Source organism: Phragmites australis, chromosome 8 (genome assembly GCF_958298935.1).
Source record: "Phragmites australis chromosome 8, lpPhrAust1.1, whole genome shotgun sequence".
Taxonomy (NCBI): Eukaryota; Viridiplantae; Streptophyta; class Magnoliopsida; order Poales; family Poaceae; genus Phragmites; species Phragmites australis.
The window spans coordinates 6,446,072-6,471,248 of NC_084928.1; the positions used below are offsets into that span (position 1 = coordinate 6,446,072).

General features: G+C 42.5%; 2 protein-coding genes across 3 annotated transcripts; one reads left to right on the plus strand and one right to left on the minus strand.

Annotated features, from left to right (window-relative positions):
* The first annotated feature begins 3,351 nt into the window (after positions 1 to 3,351).
* Positions 3,352 to 11,135, plus strand: LOC133926462 (putative transcription elongation factor SPT5 homolog 1). Its single transcript, XM_062372415.1, has 22 exons — positions 3,352 to 3,796; positions 5,588 to 5,823; positions 5,912 to 6,055; positions 6,123 to 6,284; positions 6,375 to 6,458; positions 6,961 to 7,031; positions 7,103 to 7,460; positions 7,563 to 7,718; positions 7,818 to 7,915; positions 8,000 to 8,048; positions 8,121 to 8,273; positions 8,376 to 8,519; positions 8,599 to 8,698; positions 8,848 to 9,018; positions 9,093 to 9,141; positions 9,223 to 9,314; positions 9,819 to 9,888; positions 10,028 to 10,082; positions 10,190 to 10,298; positions 10,401 to 10,544; positions 10,616 to 10,713; positions 10,804 to 11,135. The coding sequence occupies exons 1-22, from the start codon at positions 3,454 to 3,456 to the stop codon at positions 11,044 to 11,046; spliced, it is 3,129 nt and encodes a 1,042-aa protein (XP_062228399.1). The 5' UTR covers positions 3,352 to 3,453; the 3' UTR covers positions 11,047 to 11,135.
* A 645-nt stretch (positions 11,136 to 11,780) lies between these two features.
* LOC133925807 (uncharacterized) lies at positions 11,781 to 13,016 on the minus strand. 2 transcript variants are annotated; one of them, XM_062371557.1, is made up of 3 exons: positions 12,554 to 13,011; positions 12,293 to 12,463; positions 11,781 to 12,194 (listed from the first exon to the last, which is right to left on the minus strand). In XM_062371557.1, the coding sequence occupies exons 1-3, from the start codon at positions 12,887 to 12,889 to the stop codon at positions 11,949 to 11,951; spliced, it is 753 nt and encodes a 250-aa protein (XP_062227541.1). In that variant the 5' UTR covers positions 12,890 to 13,011; the 3' UTR covers positions 11,781 to 11,948. The 2 variants fall into 2 exon arrangements, with proteins under 2 accessions (XP_062227541.1, XP_062227539.1); XM_062371555.1 differs by having other exon boundaries at positions 12,293 to 13,016.
* Positions 13,017 to 25,177: the final 12,161 nt, after the last annotated feature.

Genomic DNA, 25,177 nt, shown 5'->3' on the forward strand with positions numbered 1-25,177 from the left:
AACACGACTCATGAGGTATCTATCCTCAGCCAGTCCTGATGAGGAAGTACTACGTAGGATTGTCCGACGAACGAAAGAAATCCCGAGAACCGTCCGTTTCAGCGCGCAGCTTCTGCACTCCAAAACTGCATGGATCAGCAGCAACATGGATCGGCGAGGCTCCACGCATCGGTACGGGCCGAGAGCTCCACGCATCGGCGAGGCTACTGTACTCCAAAACCACATGGTGATCAGCAGCAACATGGGGCGGATGGGAAGCGGTTACTCAGATAACGTAAGGTCATCCCTAATTATTTTGAAAAGTAGATAGATTTTCAAGAGAATGGTATTAGAAATCTCTTTATAAAAAAATCTATATAAAAATCATTAAAATGTTAAAAGAAACGAAAATCTTTTCGCAAAGGGATTCTAAATCGTGAAGAAAATTCATTAGACATGATCAAATATCGTAAAGTCGTCGCTGACACCTATAAGTTAATTCACATGTGAACGACGTTAGGATCTCCTGATGGGGGGCGGCGCTTTCTGGTGCGAGGGAAATAAAGTCATGCGTGCGTGGAGCCTGACCGGGCGGAGAGGGAAAAACCTGCCGGGCCATCGCACAGGGGCACCGTGACCGCCGTCGTGCGGGCGCGGGCCGCGGCGGGGGCTTGTGTTGGAAAGGGCGGTCGTCTCACGTACTTGTGAGCCGTGCGAATCTGTGCATGGTTTTACAATTACGTACTGCTAGCATATAGGGAATGGTACGGTGGAGTGGAGTGCTAGGGACTACAGAATGAAGAGGCTGTCGTGGGCACCTTCCCTGATTGTTTGCAGGCTTGTTCATGGGTTTGGCTCGCCTACTTTGAAGACCGGCCGGGCGGCTCGCATGCAAATTCATTCTGTCGGCAATGATTGAGAATATTATGGGCGTGTTTGTTTTGTGACCTCGGTGAGTCAGTATTTATTCATACCCGAAAATTTTGATCAGTTAAAATTTTTTTATAGCGTTTTTAAGTAAAATTCGAACGGTCAAAACATCCACACAAGCTAAAATTTAGTCTACCTTAAACCAAAAGCTATTTTGATAACCCCAATTTTAACACTACCCTGACTTTAACCATAACCAATTTTTAACTTGACTCCCGGAGGCCACCGACCAAACACGCCCTATGTCCGTGCCATTGGACTCGTGCGTCGCAATGATTCAGGAGGCAGACTAAAAACCCCATAGTGCAAACTATGAATCATGGACCAGTTGATATCCCGTGAGTTCACTGGCGGCCCTCCCTTGCGTTAGCTACTTCAGAGTTCAGACTAGCAGAGGCAGGCCCAATGTATAGGCCCATAATCATAGCCCACGCTGAAAAAACTCTCGTGGGTTTGATGTTCATTTCATTTCTCAAGTATGCCATCAAACACAGGCCACGTATTCAAAATGGTACCGATAGATCTAAAAAAAAGTTTTCAAAATAGTATCAGAGGATTCCAAAATGCAGCAGGAACTCTGATAGGGAGCATGGATTGTGGAGGTAAGTTTTGAAATACCATGATCGGCAAAACCATGCTGACGGTTAATTCGTGAATATAATTCATAAGCAAAACAATTGTGAAGGAACCTAAACCAACCACTTTTTCGCTTGTATGGCATCTAAGCTTGCATGGTTTGACACAAATGAAAAAAGGGTGCTACACAGGGTGAAGGGGCGAAAATTCATGGACAATTGAGCAGTGAACATTCCTTTTCCTTGTATTCCTTCTCCACTTCTGTCACTACTAAAGCATTGCGTCAGCCTCCTCACCGCTCTTGTCGCCGCTTGACAACCTCTTCCTACTGCAACAGATATGCCTTGTTGTGCCATCTCTCTTCCTTGTTGTTGCCTCTCCCCATTCTTCCTAACTACTTGCATGCATTTGCCATGCCCTCCTCTATTCTCACGGCTAGTGTTCGCATAGCCTTCCACCATCAGCTGCCCCCTTGCTCCCTGTAAGGTTTAGGCTCTGGTGACCCTGTCCCTTTTCCTAAGTCATACCTCCAATCTTAAATCTAGGTTTACCTTCTCTCTTGTGTGTGTGGAGGGGGGGGGGCATTGTTCTTTACTTAGCTATCTAAGTAATTATTCACTACTAGCCTAAGTGACTGTGCATTGCAGTGAAAACATAAATAAATATTGAACACGGTAACATCAGACACAAATTTCGTAGTCGGTAACGAGGCGGGAGGCTGAAGGACGAGGATGGATCTCAAAGGTGAGTAAATTATTCGAATTTTAGAGGGTTTTATTTGGTGGATGAGAGTAGGAAGAAAAGTGACACGGGAACCAACTCGTGTTTTATATAGTAGAGATACAGGGAAAAGAGAATCTATACTTTGGTCATGGTTCATTCAACTCCACGAAGTCATGTGAGGATAATTTCCTATCTCAGCAAATCGTGTGTAACAAATCAGTCAAGCTCTTATGCTACAAGTTGACAAATATACAAAGACATCTTGGGATCAAATTTGGCGAAGTGGCTTCACTTGGTTGCACCATTCCACATTGATATGTTGCTTGCTTGCGGACATAGAACTATAGTGATGAATCTTCAGGATAAGTCCAATGTTTGGTTGATGCATCCTTGGCAAGGTTGGGGCATCTCGCTTTGGGAAGGAGTAAACTTAGCAGTATAGATAGCGAGACAAGGGCGAGATATGAAGATATGCCTCGTTCTAGGCACTCCTCCAACAACACATACACCATAAATAAAATAGGCCATAAAGTGTCAAACCAAATGACAAAATGAAATCTTATCAATTTTGAGGAATACATGGATTTTCAAGGTGCAAGCATCACCAACTGATGACAAGATCAGTTACTGCTGTATTCCTTTCATGTGGTTTAGCTGCTATGATTCGAGCCCTACTAACTTTAGAAATGCAAAACTAGGAATATCTCTGGCTATATCATACCGTTGATGCTTGCCATGTCGAAAACGTGAAAAAGCCTCCATGACCGTGCTCGAAACAAAATGAGTGTTACCATGGCTATGATTTCAATTTTGTTTTATATTTTTTTCATTCACCGGTGAAAAGTGTGAAATTCGCAAAAGTTCACTGAAATTTCGGTTATTTTTCCTCATCCGCTACCTAAGTTCCACATGTTAGTTAAAAAAGTTTATAAATTAGATATTTTATTTTTCTTCAAAATTTCTAAAATTCGCGAAATTTTAATCCCTGTACATCGCAAGCCAAACACTGGGCCAAGCGAACCCCATCCCGAAACCAGCCCACGCAGTCGCGAATCTCGGCGCCCCGGACACAATCCGACGGTCGACGGGCACGACAGCCCTAGGAGCAGGAGGCCTCGCGGAGTCGCGGGGCTCTTCTTCACCTCGCCTTCCCCCACACGGGCCACGGCTCGCCTCGAGGGGTTTCCTCTTTCCTCTGCGTGCGCCTCGCCCTTGCTAGAGTTGGGAAACCTAGCCGCCGAATCCATGGCTCGCCGCGGCCGCGACGAAGACGACGACGAGGTCGAAGAGGAGGAGGAGGAAGAGGAGGAGGCCTACGACGTGGACGAGGAGGAGGATGAGGAGGACGACTACGAGGAGGAGGCGAGGCGCGGGAAGGCCTCCCGCGGCGGCGGCGGCGGCGGTGGGCGGAAGAGGTCGCGAGAGGACAACTTCATCGACGACTCGGCCATCGAGGACGAGGATGAGGACGACGATGGCGGGGGCCGGCAGAGGAAGAAGGGTGGCGGGGTGCGCGGGTTCTTCGACGAGGAGGCGCAGGTCGATGAGGAGGAGGAGGAGGAGGATGACGACGGCGAGGGCGAGGACGGTGAGTGGTCGCTCTATTCGATTGCGTTGTGATGCTGTGCCTGTGTTTGGGATTTTGGGTGGTCTTTGTGTGGTCCTTGTTGAGATCTGAACCAAATTTGGTTGATTTCAAGGACTGGATTTGGGGAATAAGTCAGAAAGTAGCAAATTCGATACCGCTTTATGCTCTAGATAGGATCCACACCTTCTGTTTTGTAAGCGTGACTCGACAGTAGTAGTTATGTACAAGTGGATTTTGGGTAGTAGAAGCTAAAAAGCCGCCAATTTTGATGTTAGTCTCAGCTCCAGATCTTAACATAGAGCTTAACCATGTTTAGGTACAATCGTAGAGGTGCACCCGGGTGATGGTGATTAGGTAAAGACTGGTATTTTGTGGATCAAAATGCTAATTGCGCTACCTGCCAGATAGGGTTCTTGAACTTGTTAGTTCCTGTACAGTAACTCTGGTCTTATTAATCTGGACAGGTGATAATTTTCTTCTAAGAGCTTAAGTTGATATGATTTCATCAATCCTCTTTTGTGTAAGCTGATAGTGATGGCGATTTGCTGGACCTAAGTTTGTGTGTGTTGGGGGGGGGGGGGGGGCTGAACCCTAGTTGTCCTAAAGTTGCACTTTTGGAGACTTGGAATTTCACTTGGCCTGATGATTTCAGGCACGCGAAGTGCCTGTTTGAGAATGCATTTTAATGTTTGTAGTTTTGTGCGTATGCTAGATGTGGAATTTCAAGATGTTATATTCTAATATGCTTATGTTTGGCTGAAGTTTTCCCCCCTTGGTAAATTGTGAGAACAAACTTATGTGACTGCTGCTTGTAAAAACTATTTGAAAGCACTGGAAGGAATCAGTTCTAAGAGCCATGTTAACAATCGATAATCACTGTACCAAACCCTACATATAGTTAACTAAACCTTATAGTATGTTCCTGGGAAGATACAGAAATGATGCTTTAAGCTTGACGAATCCTTACCATCGAATTGAAAATCCATTCACAAATTGTATCACAGTTCAAATGATTGAGTATTTGAGTTATGCAACAAGAAAGAATTATGCCCTCTAGACGGAATTTTTTCCTAGAAATTAGATCAAAGTTATTTGTCATAGTATATTCAGCTGCATTTTCCCCCATTGTACCCATTTGAATTGTCAGGCGCTATTTCATTTTCTGCAAGGATTCACTTGAAACCCTGGAGTTGTTCAAATCCACTCCATGCTCTGCCAGTGTTCCCTGGGTGCTAGTCGGGCGGCAGGCCTAGGTGGGATAGTGTCGCAATGTAACCTAGTGCCTTGGGCAACCCTTGTGCCCTGCTACTCAACAAAAAACATGTCTTTATTGCAGTTAACTTCACGTACATCCTTGCTCATTTGATTGTTGAGAACAAGGGACTGGACATAGTAGTACTAAACTGAATATGCATTAGCCACGTGCAAATCCATACATTACAAGCAAGAGTTATTAAACTCGATTGTTTTGCTATATATTGCTATGGAGCACTAGTTGTTACAGAAAGAAATGAAGCTTGGGTAGAATAGACTATAGAGATGACGACCACAGATCTCTTCTGGGAAGAACAAATTTTGTTTAACCCGGGTAAAGTAGACATTAATCTGGTGTGACATAGCTATTACTGCTAGCAACGTAAATTTTTTACAATTTTTTATTATCTTCCCTTTGGAATCAACAACTGTTTAGATGTTGAGATTGAGTTAACTCTATGCCTATTTCTGTACTAAGCTACAGAAGCGAGGTCAGGTTTCTAATGCAGTGATACATGCTCCTTTGCATTTGTTCAGACTTTATCAATGATGCTGGGGCTGAAATTCCTGATGAGGATGTTGTTAGGGGCTCAAGACGTCATTCGATTCCTATGAGGGATGAAGAAGAGGACATTGATGAGATTGAAAGACAAGTACGAGAGAGATATGCAAGATCTTCTCATATTGAGTATGGTGAGGAAGCTGCAGAAGTGGAACAGCAAGCTCTCTTGCCATCAGTGAAGGATCCAAAGCTATGGATGGTTAAATGTGCGGTATGTTCAAGACTTAGTTTAATTAAATTTTCTGGATGCTTATTATTAGCCATGCTTCAACTTTGCCAATGCCAAATTATGACCTCAGATTGGGCATGAGAGGGAGACAGCGATTTGTCTGATGCAAAAGTTCATCGATAGGCCAGATCTTCAGATAAAGTCTGTTGTTGCGTTAGACCATCTAAAAAATTATATTTATGTTGAAGCTGAAAAGGAGGCCCATGTCAAGGAGGTAAGCGTGTGCTTGACATTTTGTTTCTTCTGAATTGTATTCCCCCTACTAAACTTGGTTTACACAGGCTTGCAAAGGCCTACGAAACATTTACGCTTCAGCAAAAATAACATTAGTTCCGATAAAAGAAATGGCAGATGTCCTCTCTGTTGAGAGCAAATCTGTTGATCTTTCAAGGGATACTTGGGTCCGAATGAAGCTGGGTATATATAAAGGTGATCTTGCTAAGGTATTGTCACATTGCTTTTCTTTTATATATATATATATATATATATATAGAATACCTTTCTTCAAATATTTATGTGATCTTATTTTGCAGGTTGTTGATGTTGATAATGTACGTCAAAGGGTAACTGTGAAGCTCATTCCTAGAATAGATCTACAAGCTTTGGCTAGTAAACTGGTAAGCTGTAACACATGTTTCCCAATCTTGCGCTTTTATTTGTTGCTTTCTACCTAGTTTACTTACATACATTGAAGAGTGGAGAGCTAATTGATCTGTCTCAATTTTATGTTATTATGTTATGTTAACTAATAAGTAATAACTTCTTAAATGAACCTTCAGAACTGAGATGTCAGGTCCATAGATTGATATGTGATATAAGAGGATAAATCATGTACAACAACAACAACAACAACAAAGCCTTTCAGTCCCAAACAAGTTGGGGTAGCCTTTCATATTTCATGTAGCATATGAAAATTCTGTCTTCCATGTTATATTTGTATTCATGGTCCCCCCACGCATCTTGTTCATGTTTTTCTGTAGCAAAAACCTTGTGATCTGTGCTTATTTGAAGGATTGCTCTAATTGTCATGATCGCTAGTTAGATCTCTTGTTTTTGATTGAGCTGTTCAGTTAGTTATCTCATTGGAGTTCCTAGCATGATGGACAATTTGTTTTTCAGGAAGGAAGGGAGGCTGTAAAGAAGAAAACATTTGTCCCACCACCACGATTCTTCAATATCGATGAGGCGAGGTGACATTTTGCTCTGTCCTAAAATCACATCTCGATTTTATTATTATTGTTTGCTAATCTCATGGAATCAGGGAGATGCACATTCGTGTGGAGCGGAAGCGTAATAAAGAGACTGGGGAGTACTTTGAGATGATTGAGGGTTTGATGTTCAAAGATGGTTTCTTGTATAAATCGGTCTCAATAAAATCAATCAACACACAAAATATTCAGCCGACATTCGATGAACTGGAGAAATTCAAGAAGCCTGGTGATGACATGAATGGGGATATGGCTAGCCTGTCCACTCTGTTTGCAAACAGGAAAAAAGGGCACTTCATGAAGGGTGATGCTGTTATTGTTATTAAAGGCGATTTAAAAAATTTGGAAGGGTGGGTTGAGAAAGTAGAGGATGAAACTGTTCACATCAGACCGAAAATATCTGATCTTCCGGTAACCACTTGCAATTTCAGTTATCATTATTGCTAGGAAATTTATGGGGGAGCAACAGCTTACAGTTTTGTCTAGTGTTAATGCATTTATTTGTAATTGCAGAAAACATTAGCCTTCCACGAGAAAGAGCTTTGCAAGTATTTCAAACCTGGAGACCATGTAAAAGTGATCTCAGGTGTTCAAGAAGGTGCTACCGGCATGGTTGTTAAAGTGGAAGGGCATGTCTTGATCATTTTATCAGACACAACTAAAGAACATGTGAGCAATTTGTTCTATCCAGGTTATGTAATATATAAATGAATCAAGATAGTTTGTTTGAGATGATTTAATTCACTGTGCTGTTGTTGGATGACACAGATCCGTGTGTTTGCGGATCATGTTGTGGAAAGCTCTGAAATTACCACAGGAATTACCAGAATTGGTGATTATGAACTGCATGATCTTGTCCTTTTGGAGTAAGTTGACCCTTCCAGTGAGAACAGTAATCATAGGCCATTTATTATCATTACTTACCTGTATTTCTTATTATCCATTTTCAGCAACTTGTCATTTGGGGTAATTATAAGGGTGGAAACTGAAGCATTTCAGGTAATTGTACTACTTTATGATTTACGACGGGTGATTAAACTTCACACTATATTTACTAAAGTGTATGCTTAGGTTATGAAAGGAGTGCCGGATAGACCTGAAGTTGTACTTGTAAAATTAAGGGAAATAAAAAACAAAATTGATCGGCGTGCATCAGCTAAAGATCGTGCAAATAATATTATATCAACCAAGGATGTTGTAAGGATTGTTGAAGGAGCATGCAAGGTGCATTCCAGTGCAGTTTCACTTACTATTCTAGTTGGACTTTTTGGAGCAGCTGTTTATTCTGAATCTTAATATATCTACATTCATATTTTGTCAAATTAGGGAAAGCAAGGACCTGTGGAACACATACACAAGGGGATACTGTTTATCTACGACAGGCATCACCTTGAACATGCAGGCTTTATTTGTGCAAAAGCACAGTCTTGTCTTCTTGTTGGTGGATCAACCGGTGGCCGTCGTGGAAATGTTTGTACTGAACCCTTTTGATAGCCTTGGTCAGCCACTCTGAAATTTTTTTGTCTCACTTTTTGTTTTATCTATCCAGGGCATGGATACAGCAGATGCACGGCTTGGTGCTTTGAGGTCTCCAGCAAGCATTTTGCAATCCCCAGGAAGGCTGCCCCCAAGAGGACCTCACATGAATTGTATGATCTTCTTTCAATACTTCGAAGTTCCAACTTCCACAGCTCATTTTGTCTGGATATGTTACAACTTACAAATTCACAATTCAATGTACTACATTGCTTGTGTAGCTGTAGCTTATATACTAATATAGCCTTGCCATCTGATGCAGATGGTGGAAGGTTTGGAGGAGGTGGTCGTGGTGGTAGAGGGCATGATGCCTTGGTGGGCAAATGTATCAAAATTAAATCTGGTCCTTATAAGGGGTACCGTGGCCGTGTCAAAGAGGTGACTGGTGCACTTGTACGTGTGGAGCTTGATTCATTGATGAAGATTGTTACAGGTGAATCCTCGTATTGTTATCTGTGTTATGCTACTTCTCACATATTGAAGGCTAACATGGCTACAAATACACAGTTAAGAGGGATGATATTGCTGATACACCTACAGTGGCGACACCATTCCGGTAATATTTCCTCCACTTTTGGTTTTGGGCAAACAAAATGTTCAATTTATTTTGCTGATTGGAGTTGTATTGTATCATCAGTGAACCTCGTTATTCATTGGGTGGTGAAACACCGATGCACCCATCTCGAACGCCACTTCATCCTTATCAGACTCCAATGCGGGACCCTGGAGGTTTGTTTGCCTTTGTCCTTCATATATTCCATCTGTTCCCTTGCATATCAAATCTGCGTTGTCACTAATTTTTTTAGGTGTGTTTGCATCTTTCCTCATATTGCAAGTTGCTGGCCTAGTGTTGAAAGGATGCATCTGTTTGTTTATTGCTAATTATTTTGACGATTTTTTTTTGTTGTTGTGGAATTATTGAAAAGGCATGGCAATGCTTATTGTTGTCTCGTTACTGGCTGTGCGCACTTGTGTGTTTTGCTCTTTTATCTATTGAAATGAACAAGAGTGCCTAAACAGTGACCTCAAACAATTTTATCAACATTCCCCCCTTAGTAGACTTGTGCTGACAAAGTAATGCGCTACTTAGATGCTGGGTGTTGTCAGCACATGCTAGTTGAATTCATAACCAATAAAACACTATATGCACGATTCATTCGATACTTGTCATTAATTTTGTATGCTTTTGTGTGTTTTCCCACGGACAATAATATGCCTACTCATTTGATACAGCAACACCAATACACGATGGGATGCGGACTCCTATGCGTAGTCGAGCCTGGGCTCCTATGAGCCCTCCGAGGTTGTATATTTTTTCTAAAATTGATATTTCTGATCCAAACTAGGATTAAATAAGTGCCATCGTTGTCTTGTTTTGTATTTCAACTTAATAGCATCCATCATATGTTATGTTAATCACGACTATATTGGTGATTTACTAGGGATAATTGGGAAGATGGAAATCCTGCTACTTGGGGTAGCAGTCCAGCTTACCAGGTTAGGTTTTTGTCAGTCCAATAACTGATGCCTTTTCCTTATTTATTTTGTAACTTGTTTTGTGTAGACATGTAACTCCCACATCTGTATTCTTCTAAAATTTTCAGCCCGGAACTCCACCAGCTCGGCCATACGAAGCCCCCACACCTGGATCAGGGTGGGCAAATACTCCAGGAGTTAGTTTCAATGATGCTCCAACTCCTAGGGAGAACTATGGTACTGAAAGCTATTCATTTAGTGTACTGTTATAGAGATATCTTATTCCGAATTGTGTAAATGGTTTGTTCTAAAGCTGTGTTTGTGTTCTAACCTCTTCAGCAAATGCTCCGAGTCCATACGTGCCTTCCACACCTGTTGGTCAACCGATGACACCAAATTCTGCCTCGTATCTTCCCGGAACACCTGGTGGTCAACCAATGACTCCAGGCAATGTTGGAATGGATATAATGTCCCCCATAATAGGTGTGCTATTGTGCTGCCTTCTGGGTACTGTTGATAAAAACACATTTAATCATGTGCCTGAATGCCTGCAGGTGGTGAGGGCGAGGGTAGCTGGTTGCTACCAGATGTTTTGGTCAATGTATTGAGGGGAGGTGACGATGGCCCTGGTGTGGTCAGAGAAGTGCTCGCGGTATGTGTGTCACACTGAATGGTTTGACTGCAAAAATTATGTTGTGGTCTGTTTGTCTCACGTTGTGCTCACATGCATCTGAACTTACAGGATGGATCTTGCCGCATCGCACTGGGGTTGTCGGGCAACGGTGATATTGTGACAGTACTTCCAACTGAGGTCGAGGTCATCAGGCCAAAGAAGAGCGACAGGATCAAGATAATGAATGGCAACTTCCGTGGATTCATGGGAAAGCTAATAGGAATAGACGGTTCTGACGGAATTGTGAAGCTGGACGACACATACGAAGTTAAGATATTAGATATGGTGATTTTGGCAAAACTGGCGACTTGAGATAGATGTATATTTTTGAACCTGTGCATCATATAACATATGTTGTAACCAATGCCCTTGTGCTCAATAAAACTTTGGTTATTTATTTCGTCAGCCGCATTCCAGATTTCTCATAGCTGTAATGCCCGTTTTCCCAGTTGGTCTGGGCTGGGGTTTCAGCTCAAATACGAGATGGCTGTTATGATTTGATTGTTGCCCATAGACTATGGAAAAAAAATTTGGCCGAAAATCACTGATTTTCGATCCTACCGGTCACCTCCGGTATTTGTGTTACCGGCTAAAATTGACCGAAATTATTCAAATTTAGCTGAAATTTGATTGAAATTTGACCGAAATTATTCTACCTGTGCTCTTCGATTTTTTAAATCTGTTTTTTTCTTCCATGTTATAGACACACATACCATATTGTCGGCATAGTCACAATTTATATTGAATTGGCATTTTGGAGGTTCACATCTAAGTTCTACACCTAGAGTTAGTCACGTCATACTGTTTAGAATTTCAGTCAACTGTCTAATTGACTGTAACAACTATAAAAAGTCATACTTTGTAAGCTTACTCACATATCATACATTTTATTTTTTTAACTAATTTTGTTACACGGTAATAATTTATTAGCCATATTTTTTATGATAAGCTATACTTGATTTCTTAGACATAACAAATTTAGAGGTAGAATAAATATACCCTCCATTTGTCAATTCATCATTGCAAATGGAGCCGCAACACCATTGCTGAAACTTATGGTCTGTAACTTTGTATCCCATCTTTACACAAGAATAAAACTCCTCTCCAAGAACAATATGTAAAACTGTTTCTAAACAGATTAACCTCGAATAGTAGTAGTAGTAAAAGGCCGTGACATCGCGGCCTGTATTTTGCTTTGCTCTCCTTAGTAATTCCTAAAAATTCTTCGTCTCGGTCTTCCCGACCACGTCCTGCCTGCACTGCTGGAACACCTGCAGGATGTTGCGGCAGGGTCTCCCGGACGATGGAGAGGCGGTGCCGGCGCGGGGGCGCTTGCTGCTCGATGGCCGCGAGCCCGGGCTCTGCAACTCCGCCTCTGGTTCCTCCCCTGGCGGCCGCTCCGTCTCCGCCGCGTCCTTCCTAAGGGTCTCCAGGAACGACTCCTTTAGCGCTCCATCGATCTGATCAAACAAGCGAGACGTTTCGTCTTCAGTTGCGACAACAGGAATGGCGGAAGAAGGCAGTGTGAGGTTCGAATCAAGCGAGGGGAATCGCTCACCGTGAGAGGGCAGAACTCCGGCATGGGCCACCCGACGGGGCCGCCGTCGTCGAGGGGCTCCGGCAGGGGCTCCACGGGCTCCATCTCCTCCTCCTCCTCCTCCTCGTCCCCGCCCTCCACACCCCCGCCTGCGACGCCGCCGTCGTCGTCCACCGCCGCCTCGATCTTATCCTGCACCCACAAACACACCCCGCACGAGATCAACAAACGAAACCGAAACGGCAACCCGATCGCGCACGCGGGGAGATCGATTCCATGTACCATGAAGCTCGCGCCGGCCTCCACCATCCGTGCCCTATTTCGGCCTCGCCTCCGATCCCTAGATCTTTTCGGCTGCTTCCTTCCGATCGCTGGTTGAAGCGGGCACCTTTTCGGCTGCTCTCCTTTCGTGCGCGCTCGCTCCGCGACGCGGTTGGGTTTGAAATGGGGAAGGCGAGGCATTGCGAGGATCTGGGAGGAGGGGTTGGGGAAAAGGCAACGGCTACTTTTTGGGCAGGGTAGAAGCAGTAGCTCGCTTGCCAGGTGGATACCGGAAAGGCGCGCGGCGGAGCCATCTGAGGTTAGGGCTTGTTTGGGTTGAGTCCTAACTAGCTTCATTAAAATTTTAGCGTTATCAGAACGTGAGGAATGTTAAAATGCGGGTAAAAAAATATTGTTTGGATTGTAGCGTTGTTGATTCATGGCTAATGGCAAAACGTGAAAGAAAAAGAATAATGTTTGGATTTCAGCTTTGTCAATTCTTGCCAAGTTGTGAGCATGATATGTGTAAACCATGTATCATTATTTTTTCTGACGAAACATATCCATGTGAGATATTATTTTATTAATTTAATTGTAAAAAATATAACAGTGCAAACGGATCGCAATTTAGATATACTATTTAGTAGATATAATAATTTACTAGTTTTCTACACGTGCGTTGCAACGGACGTCAAAAATTTGTTAAATAAAAATGACGTGATACCATAGCAAGCGTGACACAACTCTAACAAAAGAACATTGAGGTATTATTGGACTGGAAACAACGTCCAGATGCCAAAAGATGTATATCGTACTCATATGTGGATTGATGGGAATGCAAATATTCTACCGATCACTTTCACAATTGCATCCCCTACCAACATGAGATCTCGTCCTGTTCCCCAATTTAGCACCCAACAGAGAGATTGCAACATGAGATCTCATCCTAAAATTCTCCAATTCAGAACCTCACTGAAATAAATTAACTAAATCTCGATACAAAGTTGTGGTATTGAATAATGATTATTATTAGCGAGTATTCAGAATTATTTGGAACGTCATAGGTACAAAAGTGCTGCCAAATTAATTTGAAATTAACATTAACATACAGAACATGTACAAGGCATTTCGTTAGGCAAGTGTTATGTAAAAATCCCATATCATTTCAGGATTCCGGAACATAGAAGTATAGACCAATACTTTACTGGAATCATATTTAGTCTATCACGACAAATTGACGGTAAGGATTACTGTAGCTGGTGACAAAATATTGACTCTGATCATCACCGTAGTTTGTTCCTGTATGAGTATTTGTAAGTTAAGGATGTGCAGGTGTAAAGTATAAATAGGCATAAATAGTGAAGTACTCAAAATGCTACCAATCAACATTTTTGCTGTGAATATTCTCCACAATATAAGTGGGAGGAAGAATATGTCTTTTACGAAATATTAACTGTTCAAAGGTTGAAATGCTACAAGATACAAATAAAGAATTTCTTAAGCAGCAAGACTATTTAAAACTTAATATATATGATCTAGTAGTAGAAAAGACTTTTGTTCATTGATACGAAGTTCAATATGTTTTCTCAATAAAAAAGAATGACTAAAGATTTCAGCGTCTACTAAATTAGAAGTATGAGTATAGCATGTCTATCTGGCTAAAGTTTTAAATAATTATACATCACAAACTCCTTACTGAAAGTTAATAATGGCATCCAGTGGGCTTGAGATTAGTATCACTCTATGTATCTTGTTCCTAACTACCCAAAGCTCCCAGCAAACTCCAGCCAAGCCAAATAGCATCATGTTTAGCTTCGGCGACCCCCTGCTGTAAGCAGCCAGCTACAAAGTCTGAGATTGAATTCAAGTATGATCCTAAGAACACTGCAACACATATACAACACCATGATCTTGTATTTAGCAGAAGTAACAGTATGAGGATATTGAACTTTATAAGCTATATTCTGATTCTATGAGGAACACCTGCCAGTAGTCCACTCTGACCATTTGTTAGCACGTTTAGAACATAGGGCGGGCTAACAATTGGAATGTTTAAATCAGATATAAGCACAAATAAACACTGTTCAGCTGTATTTTGTTTGAGGCACAACCTTTGCGAACTCAATTCACTGTCACAATTCAAATATCTTTCTTCAGGCCTGGCCTGAATTTTATTCAGAGACTGGTGTAAAAGACAGCCAATCCAATCAAAATACAAGTTCCTGATTCCTTCTTGGATTAAGGAGAGCATCCCAAGTCCCAACTACTGAGCAATTCTCTTGGCTACATTATTATAATTTTCAGTGCATACCAATTGCGCTATTAATTTGCCAAGACAGTAATAAAAAAATGCTAAGACAAAAAGTATATCGGCCGGCTCCAATAATAATTCTGCCAGCTAGGCAATTTTATAACTGTTCAACTTAGGAGAGATCGGATACCATACGAAAATTCTAAAAAAACGCACAACAGATGTGCCTTTACTTCAAATAAAACCTGTTGTTGCTTTTTGTGGGGGTTGGGACTCACCGATCAGGACGCGATCCCGTCGTAACCCTGATCACACGGTGTCGAAGAAGCTGTTGCGCTGAGCGTCGTGCGAGGGAGGTGGATCGAGAAACTGCGGTTGATGACGATGTCAAGGAGGCTTCACGAGGTCACGAAAACAGTCGCCGTGTGGTCGGGTAATCTGGGGAAGCCGCGGACGCGTGATCGGGGAGGTCATGGAAGCCGCCGTCAGGGAGGTCGCGTGCGAGCGGAACGAGAGCACGGAGTGGAGTGGCGGCGGTGAGGGACGGGCACGGGAGGGTGTGCGTGACAGGCGTGGTGGGGAAGGGCGGCGTGTGAGTGCCGGGCAGGATCTGTTCGAGATCTCGTCTGTTGGACGGGCGATGCCGTGCACGTAGTGGCGGTGGCGAGGGATAGGCATGGGAGGGTGTGCGTGGAGTGACGGTGGCGACAGATCCTAGGGGCACGATAGGTGGACAAGCGGGCGGACGAAGAGCTGACCGAAGGTAGAAAAACACTGACGATAGATGGATTACTCATTTTTTTTAGGAGAGAATAGAAAATTTATTAATATATGTATTTTAGAATCCGTGCATGACGGAGCTACTGCCTTGTAGCTTTGGCTTGTATGACTGGGCAGCTAATTCGGAACCGGCTCCTAAGCCGGGAGGAAAGAAAGTCGGGGATAAACAATAAAAAGAATAGTGTGTTCTGTGAGATGGTGAACAGTAATTTACAGTAAAACACTATGGATGATTACTGGTTATGAAAATATCAGACTGTATTTACTGTACATTAATACTGTAACACTATATCTGATATTCCCTTTCCAATATAATAGTGGGAAAGTGGAGTAAAGTTATAGATACTGTTCATTCCTGACTTTGCTTTCTTCAATCAGAGAGACCGGTTCCAGCTAATTCGTTGGCGGACGATTTCTACGCCTGCTTTTTCGTGGGGGCGTGAACAGAAAATGAGCTGGGCTTGCCAAACCTTGATTGGGCAAGCTAATTTTTAATCCTCATCCAAACACACGCTAAAAAACTTAGAACATGACCAATATTTTGGTCAGACCAGCATTTGCAGCAATCCACACGTGCCCTTATTTCGCCGGTTAGAAGTCAGGACCAGCGGAGGGTGGTGCTGGTGGGAGGTGGACGTGGGCTGGGCTGGGGCAATGAATTTGGATGGATTGATGAAGAAAATAAATCTTTGGAGTCTATGTGAAATTCTTCTGTTCCAAATTCCATTTGATGAAGAGTTTGGTAGAATTCTCGAACAATGCTTAAATCATACATGATGGCATGATGAGAATTCAGCTTTTAATATTCACACCAGGATCCTGGTTTTCAGCTTTGCCCGTTTAATTTGAAATACTCATCCTTGATTTACATTGCCAGTGAGAGTAAATCTATCGCAAGATGATCCTTAAAAAAAGTTACCGCAAGGCGTTTCCTCAAATCACCACCTTCTTTTGCCCCGTAAGTGTGGCCTCACCGTCTGGAAACGGACCGAGCCCATGACTCAAGAGACCCAGCGTCAGCCCGGGCTGTCCACGGGCATTTGAATCCTAGGTTCAACGCCGGTACTTGCTTAGGGTGTTAACCTTCCGTTGTTCCCACAATAGATTCCAGATTAGACTTAAGGATATGTACATATGTGCACATTAGATAGGATACACAAGCGAGCATATTGAGGATATAGGGCTTTCTAATCTATTATTAGTGTGTATAGAACGTGCACGTGTATCTGTGCATGAGATGTGTGTGTGATGTGTGTAGGTTGTATGTGTCCTCGGATATACCTATTAAAAAAACCATGACCCAAATCATCTGAGAAGAAAAAAGCTTATTCATTCATCTTTCACTTTCTTTTTTTTAAGGTAGAACGTCCCTTTTAGAACTAGAACTAGTATTTCATTAACTAATGTTTGCAGTAGTTGGTATAGCTACTTTTATAGGAAAACCCATAAACAAAAGTAAAATTACATTCAACTCATGGAGTCTTCTTCCTCTTCCGTTAGCATCACCACTAGGGAGAGAATTTGCATCTTCAAAGAGAAGCCTGGATCCTCAGCATCAGATATTGAAAAGTGATGTAGGCACGGTTGCATTCGTCGGGCAGCTTTCATGCACCTTCTGCTTCCTTTTAAAATGCTCAACTTTTCAAAACACGTGGCGCTACATCGCTACAGAGAAAACCACCTCAAAGAGCTCCATAGGTCAACCATGCCTAACCATATAAAGAATGATTTCTCAAAAGGAAAAAAAAAAACAATCCATGGCCAAACCACGACGCATGTACAGACGCACGCTCGCACGTCGCCTCCTCTCCCCTTTCCTGCTCCTCGTCATGTACCAGATGGTACATCTCTAATCCAAATTAAATTTTGATACCATATTAAATTTCGAGTTATATTTCTTTTATATATAATTTTTTTTTATCAAATTAGACATCTAAATCTGAATCAAATTTCTACACCCGTACAAGTGTCCGCTCAGTGGTGGGCGCGTCCAACGCCTGCCGCGCGCGAGCGGCAACACGGCTCGGATGCTGCGACTCTCCGGGCGCGAAGTTTTAGATGCTGGGAGGCCTACCAGGCGGGACCCGACCGGCTGCAAGCACAACAAAGCAGAGGACGACGACGACGACGACGTTTAACGCGGAGAGGGTACGGCGGCCAGGGAGGGCGCGGGCCCCGCTTTGCTTGAATGCCCTCCCGCCAGCGCGGGCCCACGAAATCTAATGAGCCGCGGGGCCCAGCAGCCCGCTGGCTGGCTGTCCCCAGGCGGCCTGCGTGGCGCCTGCCCGGGGTGGTGCCGAGGCGGCCCCTGCCACGTGTGCGCGTGAGCCCTCAGGAGATGCGTTGTATTATGGCCCAGTGTTGTCATAGGACCAGTGCTCAGCGTGTGACGAAAATCAACGGATCGAGCTTGACAGACCATTTCTCGTTGACTTTACACGACTTCTTTGTGTTTTGTGAAAAAACGAAAAAACAAAATTTGCTACTGTTATAGGATATGTTTAGCAGAGCTTTAATTTTTTTAAAAAAATTAAACTGAATATTTCTAATTAAAATTCGGAAAGCTAAAACTATAGGTACATCAATGATGTTTAGATGAGTCGTTTTATTTTAATTTTAATCTAAACATAGAGATCTAAGTCACTTAATTGTAATATACAAATATAAAATCTCGTGTGAAGCTGAGAGCTATAGCAAGGGTCGATCGCTCTAACTATGAGTCGATGACTATGTGCAAGCACTCGTCTGGCACTGAAGAAATCTTCGCTATGCGAAGTCACCAGCTCACCTTTTTCTTTTGGCGAATGTATCCAGCCCTCTAGTTGCAAGTTTCACTCGCCACAACTACATGCCAAGGCTACTTTTATCACCGTTCGCAGGAGCAAACACCATGGCTTGCAAGCAAGTTTCACTCCGCCACAACTCGCGAGAATTAAAAAAGCACAGGTTCACTTCGGCAATATGGACAAGCGGGATTTCTCCGCCGGCCGTGCCGTTTTGCCAAAGCGAGGATGGGTGTCGGAAGCACAGGGACGGGCAGCCGGAGGCGGCTAGAATATGGATCACCTTCGCGGCTTCGCCTCCCTTCCCCGCTGCGGCAACTGCCGCGTTCCGCAGACCGAACCGTCTAAATCTGCTTCCCAAAACGCCCAATCGGTGACGGCGACGGCGACGTCTCGGCTGGCGTCGTGATGGACCGTCTCTGTGAACCGGGTGTGGCCGGCCGGGCGAAAGGAGGTTTTGGTCCATCGTCATCTCGTCGCAGTGATTTACCTGGCATATGTTTGCTCCGATCCGATGCTGGCATGTCAATGTGGAAAGAGTTGTAGATATTGGTACGAATACATTACTCGATTTGTAAGTCATATCTTAGTATCTAGATTAAACTCTGTGCACAATTGTAACAATCAGATCATAGTGATCTACTGTAAGCCGATTTCGGTTACTGTTGCCCATCCGACACTCTATATAAGCAAAGTATGTCACCTGGTTTGAGGTGTGAAATCCTCCAAAACCATCTTCAATTTCTTTATGGTGTCAAGGCCAAACCAATCTGCATCTTCCATCCACTAGCCATCATGTCCACCTCTTCTGACACCGAACTCACCAATGTCGCGCTCCCATCCTTTGCCCTTCGCCGTACCTTCGAAGCAATCAGCTTCTGGGTATCATCGATGGCACGTTCAAGCTCATCGCCAAAGCGACGAGAGGTTCCTAGCCAGTGCAAGAAACGAACTCAGCATACCTAGTCTGGATCCATCAAGACTAGATGATCCTCGATGTGTTGCTCTCCTCCTTAGGGGAGAGCATGCTAAATTAGGTGCTCCACCACAACAGTTCGCATGAAGTATAGAGCGCACTGGAGGCTATGTTCTTCTCAGGATCTTGAGCCCGATCCATGCAGATTTGGTCTAGCTTGCCAACCTCAAGAAGAAAGACATGTCGAAAACCGATTACTTCAACAAGATGAAAAATCATGCTGACACATTGGCCATGATTGGCCAACCACTGTGTACCGACGAATTTGTTTTGTACATACTCGCTGGATTAAATTAGTTATATGTGTCACGTCCCAATTCCATAATCACATCATTAAATATAATCATATATCATAAGCATAATATCTAATTGTTAAGTGATTGTTAATTTTTTTTGGTGGTTTAAAATTTTCTAAGTATTATGAAATACCCGACGTTAGAGTTTTCCTTTAGTTTAAACCCCGCTTATGCGTTGTAGGTGAATCCATTCAAATTAGGTTCATCTCGTTTTGTAAACATGGCATAAAAGTTTCTAGAATTTTGGAATACTAGAGCACTGCGGTTTGGGTTAATAAAAAGAGAGAAATGAAATAGGGAGAGAAAGAAAATGAATTTTTAGCTAAAATAGTTATCTTTCTCTAGCGAGTGGGACCTACTTAAGATAGCCCATCACCCCTCTCTCTCCCTCAGTTGCAGCCCCACACCCCTCACTTCTCCCTCACGCCACTCCCTCACTCTTTCTTTCACTTCCACCGAGCTAACAGAAGGGCAGCATCTCTCCTCTCCCACTCTCTTCTATTTCTCCCCCAAATCCCACCTCAAGCAGCGAGATTCGAGGTATGCATGTTATAACACCGCATTTCCCACCTCTCTAGCTCTCCATCCATCCAATTCGATCTTGCATGCATGAAGTTTTGAAGAATTTACAACCAATTTTATCACCTCCCTCCTCTGAAAATTTCAGCTGCTTGGTTCCTCTTCTTCGGGCTTTTTCCTCAAGATTCTTCCCCCAATCGATGGTCTCAAACCTTAGCAAGGACCTTGAGTAAGTCTCCTAGGTACCCATTGGGATAATGCACTTTTTTAGTTTGGTTTTGGGTAGGTTTTTGAGATGCTAACGTGTGGTTGCAAAGCGTCAGTTTGAATGCGATAGAGCTAATGATTCGTGCTTGTGGAGTGGATAATTGAGATCTAGAATCCTTGCATTAGTTCTAAACATGATTATCATCAATTTAGAGAGACATACAAGTTGAATCGGTCAAAGAATCATCGAAAATCTCACGTTCTGCTACAACCTGGAGGTTACGGGTTAACACAAACAATTTTTAACAGAGTACCCCTACCCGTAGGTCCACCTGGAGGTTCTGAGTTCAACTCGGACCCTCCTTATTCTATTGTTTATCAGATGTTTTTTTTTACTTTGCTGATAGTTTGTAAATTTCATTGTTAATTTATACGAACTTTAAAAATCATAAGACTAGTTGCGTAAACTTTGTATGAGTATGAAATACATGTTAAAAATGAAGGAACTCTATAAATACTTTTTACAATTAATTAATTATTTAAATGTTTTTCGTCTTAATTAAATCACAGTTAATTAATACGATGTTCTAAAATTATGAAACCACTTGGATAATTCATGTTATAATTAGTGATACCTAGGAAAAAAACATAATTTGGTATGAAAGTGCTGTTTAAATTATGAAGCTCTTTTAATCTTGATAGCTAGCTTAATTACGGTCCTTTTCGAATAGACCTTAAATAAATCTTTTATACCATGAGCTTTCGCACTTGAATTCAGATGATTATTGTTGAATCATGTTCTTTACTTAGTACCTCATCTCCTGTTATATTTTCATGACATTTGGTGCATGTATCATAGTATTTTATCACGTTAATTGTGATGCACCGTTATTTCTTTTAGTGATTGACGAACCGAAGAGCGACTGGGGTATTCTTGAGGCGAAACCTGATTATGATATTGTGTATGAAACACTTGAGCAAAGCGAATATCTAAGCATGTTGCACCCATTAATTTGGTTCATATGTCGTCTTTAATTTGATAAAGTATGTTATATGTATGTCACACATGATAGTTAGTCGAGGTTGGGTTTTTTGGGGGTAGATCCTAATTGTTGCATTATCCTTTCTTGATACTGTTATCATTTGATCTATTGTAACCCCGGGAAATAGTCTAATTTAAAATAAATACGTTATGCTTAGCAAAGCTTAGGTCATCGATAGAAGTCGAGCGGTGGTTCGATCATCGTTCGTAATCTTAGAACTTACTCTTATTTCATAAATACAATGATGATGATGGGATGTGTAAATCAGTGAGGATGAGATGAGATTCGAGAGAGCGATAGGGATGGCTTGAGAAGGGAGTCTCGGATGCTATAAACTCACTTGAATCGATTAAGCACCGTCCATTGTTGTAGTTGGCTTTAGCACTTTTCTTACTTACCATATGTTGATATAATGGTAGATAGGCCGAATACATTTTGTAGTTGTGACCTTTTGGCTTGTGGGCCTATGGTCGTGAGCATAATAGGCTTGCAGAGATAATGTCGTAAAGGTGTTGTGGGTATAATAGGTTTGTAGAGGTATCTAGTTTGTTTGAGGAGTAGTTCTAGTTACCTTCACACCTTTAGACGTAACTAGAAGTTACCTTCACACCTTTAGACGTAACTAGAGTGCTCCAGGAGTAGCCCTAGTTGTCAGTTGTCACACCCTGATTTTCAAATTTCTCTAATTTCTAAATTTTCCAAGATTAGTGGATCTACTTAAACAATTAGAATAGGAAAAATCCTATTTTTCTAAATTCAAATTCAAATTTGAATAAGGATTATTAATTGGTTGTATGCATCCATGTTATAAATAGGCATTTAGGTTTTACTTTTGGCTCTTGGTTTTCATTTGGATTTATTGGACTTTATTTGAGCTTATTTGAGGTTTAATTGAATTTATTTGTTTTAAAAACTAATTTTCAAAGTTCAAAAAAAATGTTTTCATAAAATCAAAATATTTTTATTGGTTTCTAAAATGATTTAAAGCTTGCTGTTAGTAATCTAGGTCTTTCCTTGTTTCCTTTGGTTTGTATTAGAGGCTTTGATTTGATTTTGATTGCTTGTTTGATTTTCAATTTCAAAAATGTTAACGATTAAAAGAAAAACCCAACCCGAGCCGTTTCTTCCCTCCCTTCCCTCTCCAGCCCGGCCCACTCATTCCGGCCCGTTCCCATGCCGCTCCCGAATCTTTGGGCCGCACAAAGCGCAACGGCCTAGCGGCTACCTCACCTGCCTGACGTGCCTTCGCACCGAGCCCGTTCCACCGCCATCTGGGCCCGCAACTCCGTCGTCTTCCTCCGGGACTCCTCGCCGTGTCCGAAGAAAGTCGGCGACCACCACCCTCTGTATTTAGCATGTGCGTCTCAGACTCCTCATGGCTACCACCTATTTAAGGCAGCCCGAGAGCGCCTCTGTCCCGATCTACCACAAATCCGCCGCTTTCTGTTACCAAACTCACCGAATCGCGTGAGAAAATGAGCCACCGCCATCGCCATTGAAGAGCATCGACGGATCTCATCAATCTGCCGACCTGAGCTGCAATTGCTTCAACCGAGCCATCCCATAGCTGCACTGTCGACCTCCGAGTACGCCGGTGCCTTTGTCTTCGCCTCTCCACCGCTGGAGACCTCTTCCCGACGAGCTCCCGTGCGCCGCCGCCTCCTTTGTCGCCGTTGGTACCCCCCCCCCCGTGCTGCACCACCTGAGGTGAGACCCTAATCGGAACCCCCGTTCGCTTCTCTTGCTCTTCCGCTGCTCGCCGTTGACCCTAGACACCGGCGATGAGGCATCTGCCCATCTCCAGTGACATCGCCGCCGTGCCCGAGCTCAGCGCCGCCGGTTTCTCTTTGCGCCGGCCACCAACTCCTCTGTGAAGACCCTCAGCCGTCCGATCCAAATTGAACCGCCTGGATTAGATCTGTTCTTACCCTTTCGACCACCAGTTAGATGATGCCATGTGTCCTCTTTACCCAGTCAGCAACCAGCTACCACCTCAATTTGCCACCTCAGCCAAATTGCATGTGTATCATCCTTGTCATCTGCCACATCATCGATTTTGACCTAGTAAAAAACAATTCCAATAATTTCATGACTTTGGCAACTTTGCAATTTAGCCCTTAAACTTTTCTATTTTATATAAAGACCCTATCATTTTTACATATCGGTCCCAAAACTTTTCCATATTTATAAATCAATCCCTGTGTTTTTACAAAAAGGCCCCTGATCTTTTCCGTTCTATTTAAAATTAGTCATTTTCCTTTTCAGATTAAACCCTAAATTGTTTTAGCCATAACTTCTTTGTTTTAGCTATGATTTGAGTGATTCTTGCGCTCAATTTTTTTTTTCTAAAATCATGATCTATCCAAGCATGCCAGTTTCAAGTATCAATTCTCAATCTTTATAGCAGTTTTCCCTCATTAACCTTTAAATCTCTGCAGCATGAAAATATTATGGTTTCATTCTCCCATCGAGAGGTTATGATACTAGCAAGAGTCCTATTCTTCTCCTCCCCCACACGAGGTTTGGGAATAAGTGATTGTCTGATAATGAGCAAGGAATATACGTCTTTCTGCTAAAGAGGTGACCAATAGCGGACCTTTGGAAGGCTTTGACCTATTTTCGATGAATGAGCCTGTGGTAATGGAGCAGCCGCCAGGTTTAATGATTTTGTGGGGGGGAAACCTTTTAGGTCCCCTCGAACTGACACCCCCTTCCTTCCCTTCGTTATCCGTTTCATTCCTTTCTGTTCCGTTCATCGTCCAAAGTTTTCCTTGACGTCGACGGATTTTCCTCTTACTATAAATTTCATTGTTGTCGGTATTGACATGTAGAATGGGATTCTCTCTTTATTCTCGTCCGATTAATCTGATTCAAATATGACTCATTTCCACTTTCAACAAATAGAGAAATCTCCGCTAGGCTAGCAGTGGGTAACCCTAAAAAAAAGGGACTAATGATCAACCGATCACAGAGGTCCTTTTCCAGCAACTTCAAATCAGAAAGCCCCGACTCCCATAAAGATGTTTCGATTAGTAAATTTATGGTTGTTGCAATGGAAGATAGGTTCTGATCAAATCTACATGTCATTGTATTACAAATATGAGTTTATGATATTAAAATAATATATTAACTTTGTAAGTCACTCATATTAACACCTCAGTTAACCTTTTATATCATTTCATGTGAACCCTTCTTTTCATTTCATGTGAAACCTAAACCCTAGTTCTTTCATCTTCCTTCGAGAGGAGTCCAATCAATTATGCTTTCTTCGTCCAGCCTAATCAAAAGATCTCAATCTATCGTTCTATTTCTTTTATTTGCAATTTGGAGTTATTTGGTGTTTATTCGATGTTGCTTTTGTTTATTGGTAGAATTCACAATTAGTCGACAACGCTTCGGATCTATTCAAGGTATTTCAAGACCAAGAATTCGATAACACTGAGCAGCATTAAGAAAAAGGCAAGTATACTCCTTGATCATCTTGAACCTATGTTTTAAATATTTTGTTTCATAAAATTACATGCAATGTCTGTCAACTTGCTGGGTGATCACCTATGTTAGGGTTTACCTAGTTCTTCCTTTACATTCCTTAAAGCCTAAAGGGTAGTTAATATGAGTCTCTTGGGTAGAATTGCTTAGCCATACTTTTGGGATGTTGGGAAATATCGTATACATGTTTAGTGGATATATGCAATGGTGATGATAAACTTGTTCTAGTAACATAGAAACCTAGGACTTAGGCAAGGAGTTGGTTTGATAATGGTGGTTCATGTGGTGGGCTTGTAGATAT

What these genes read in the sequence shown, in the direction of transcription:
- LOC133925807 (XM_062371555.1), bottom strand. Translation starts at nt 12,889, where the DNA reads ATGAAGCTAGTTAGGACTCAACCCAAACAAGCCCTAACCTCAGATGGC. An exon ending in CGGAGTTCTGCCCTCTCACG is followed by an intron (nt 12,195 to 12,292) that starts GTGAGCGATTCC and finishes TTGTTTGATCAG; the next exon opens with ATCGATGGAGCGCTAAAGGA.
- LOC133926462 (XM_062372415.1), top strand. Translation starts at nt 3,454, where the DNA reads ATGGCTCGCCGCGGCCGCGACGAAGACGACGACGAGGTCGAAGAGGAG. An exon ending in CATGATCTTGTCCTTTTGGA is followed by an intron (nt 7,916 to 7,999) that starts GTAAGTTGACCC and finishes ATCCATTTTCAG; the next exon opens with CAACTTGTCATTTGGGGTAA. An exon ending in ATTGATGAAGATTGTTACAG is followed by an intron (nt 9,019 to 9,092) that starts GTGAATCCTCGT and finishes ACAAATACACAG; the next exon opens with TTAAGAGGGATGATATTGCT.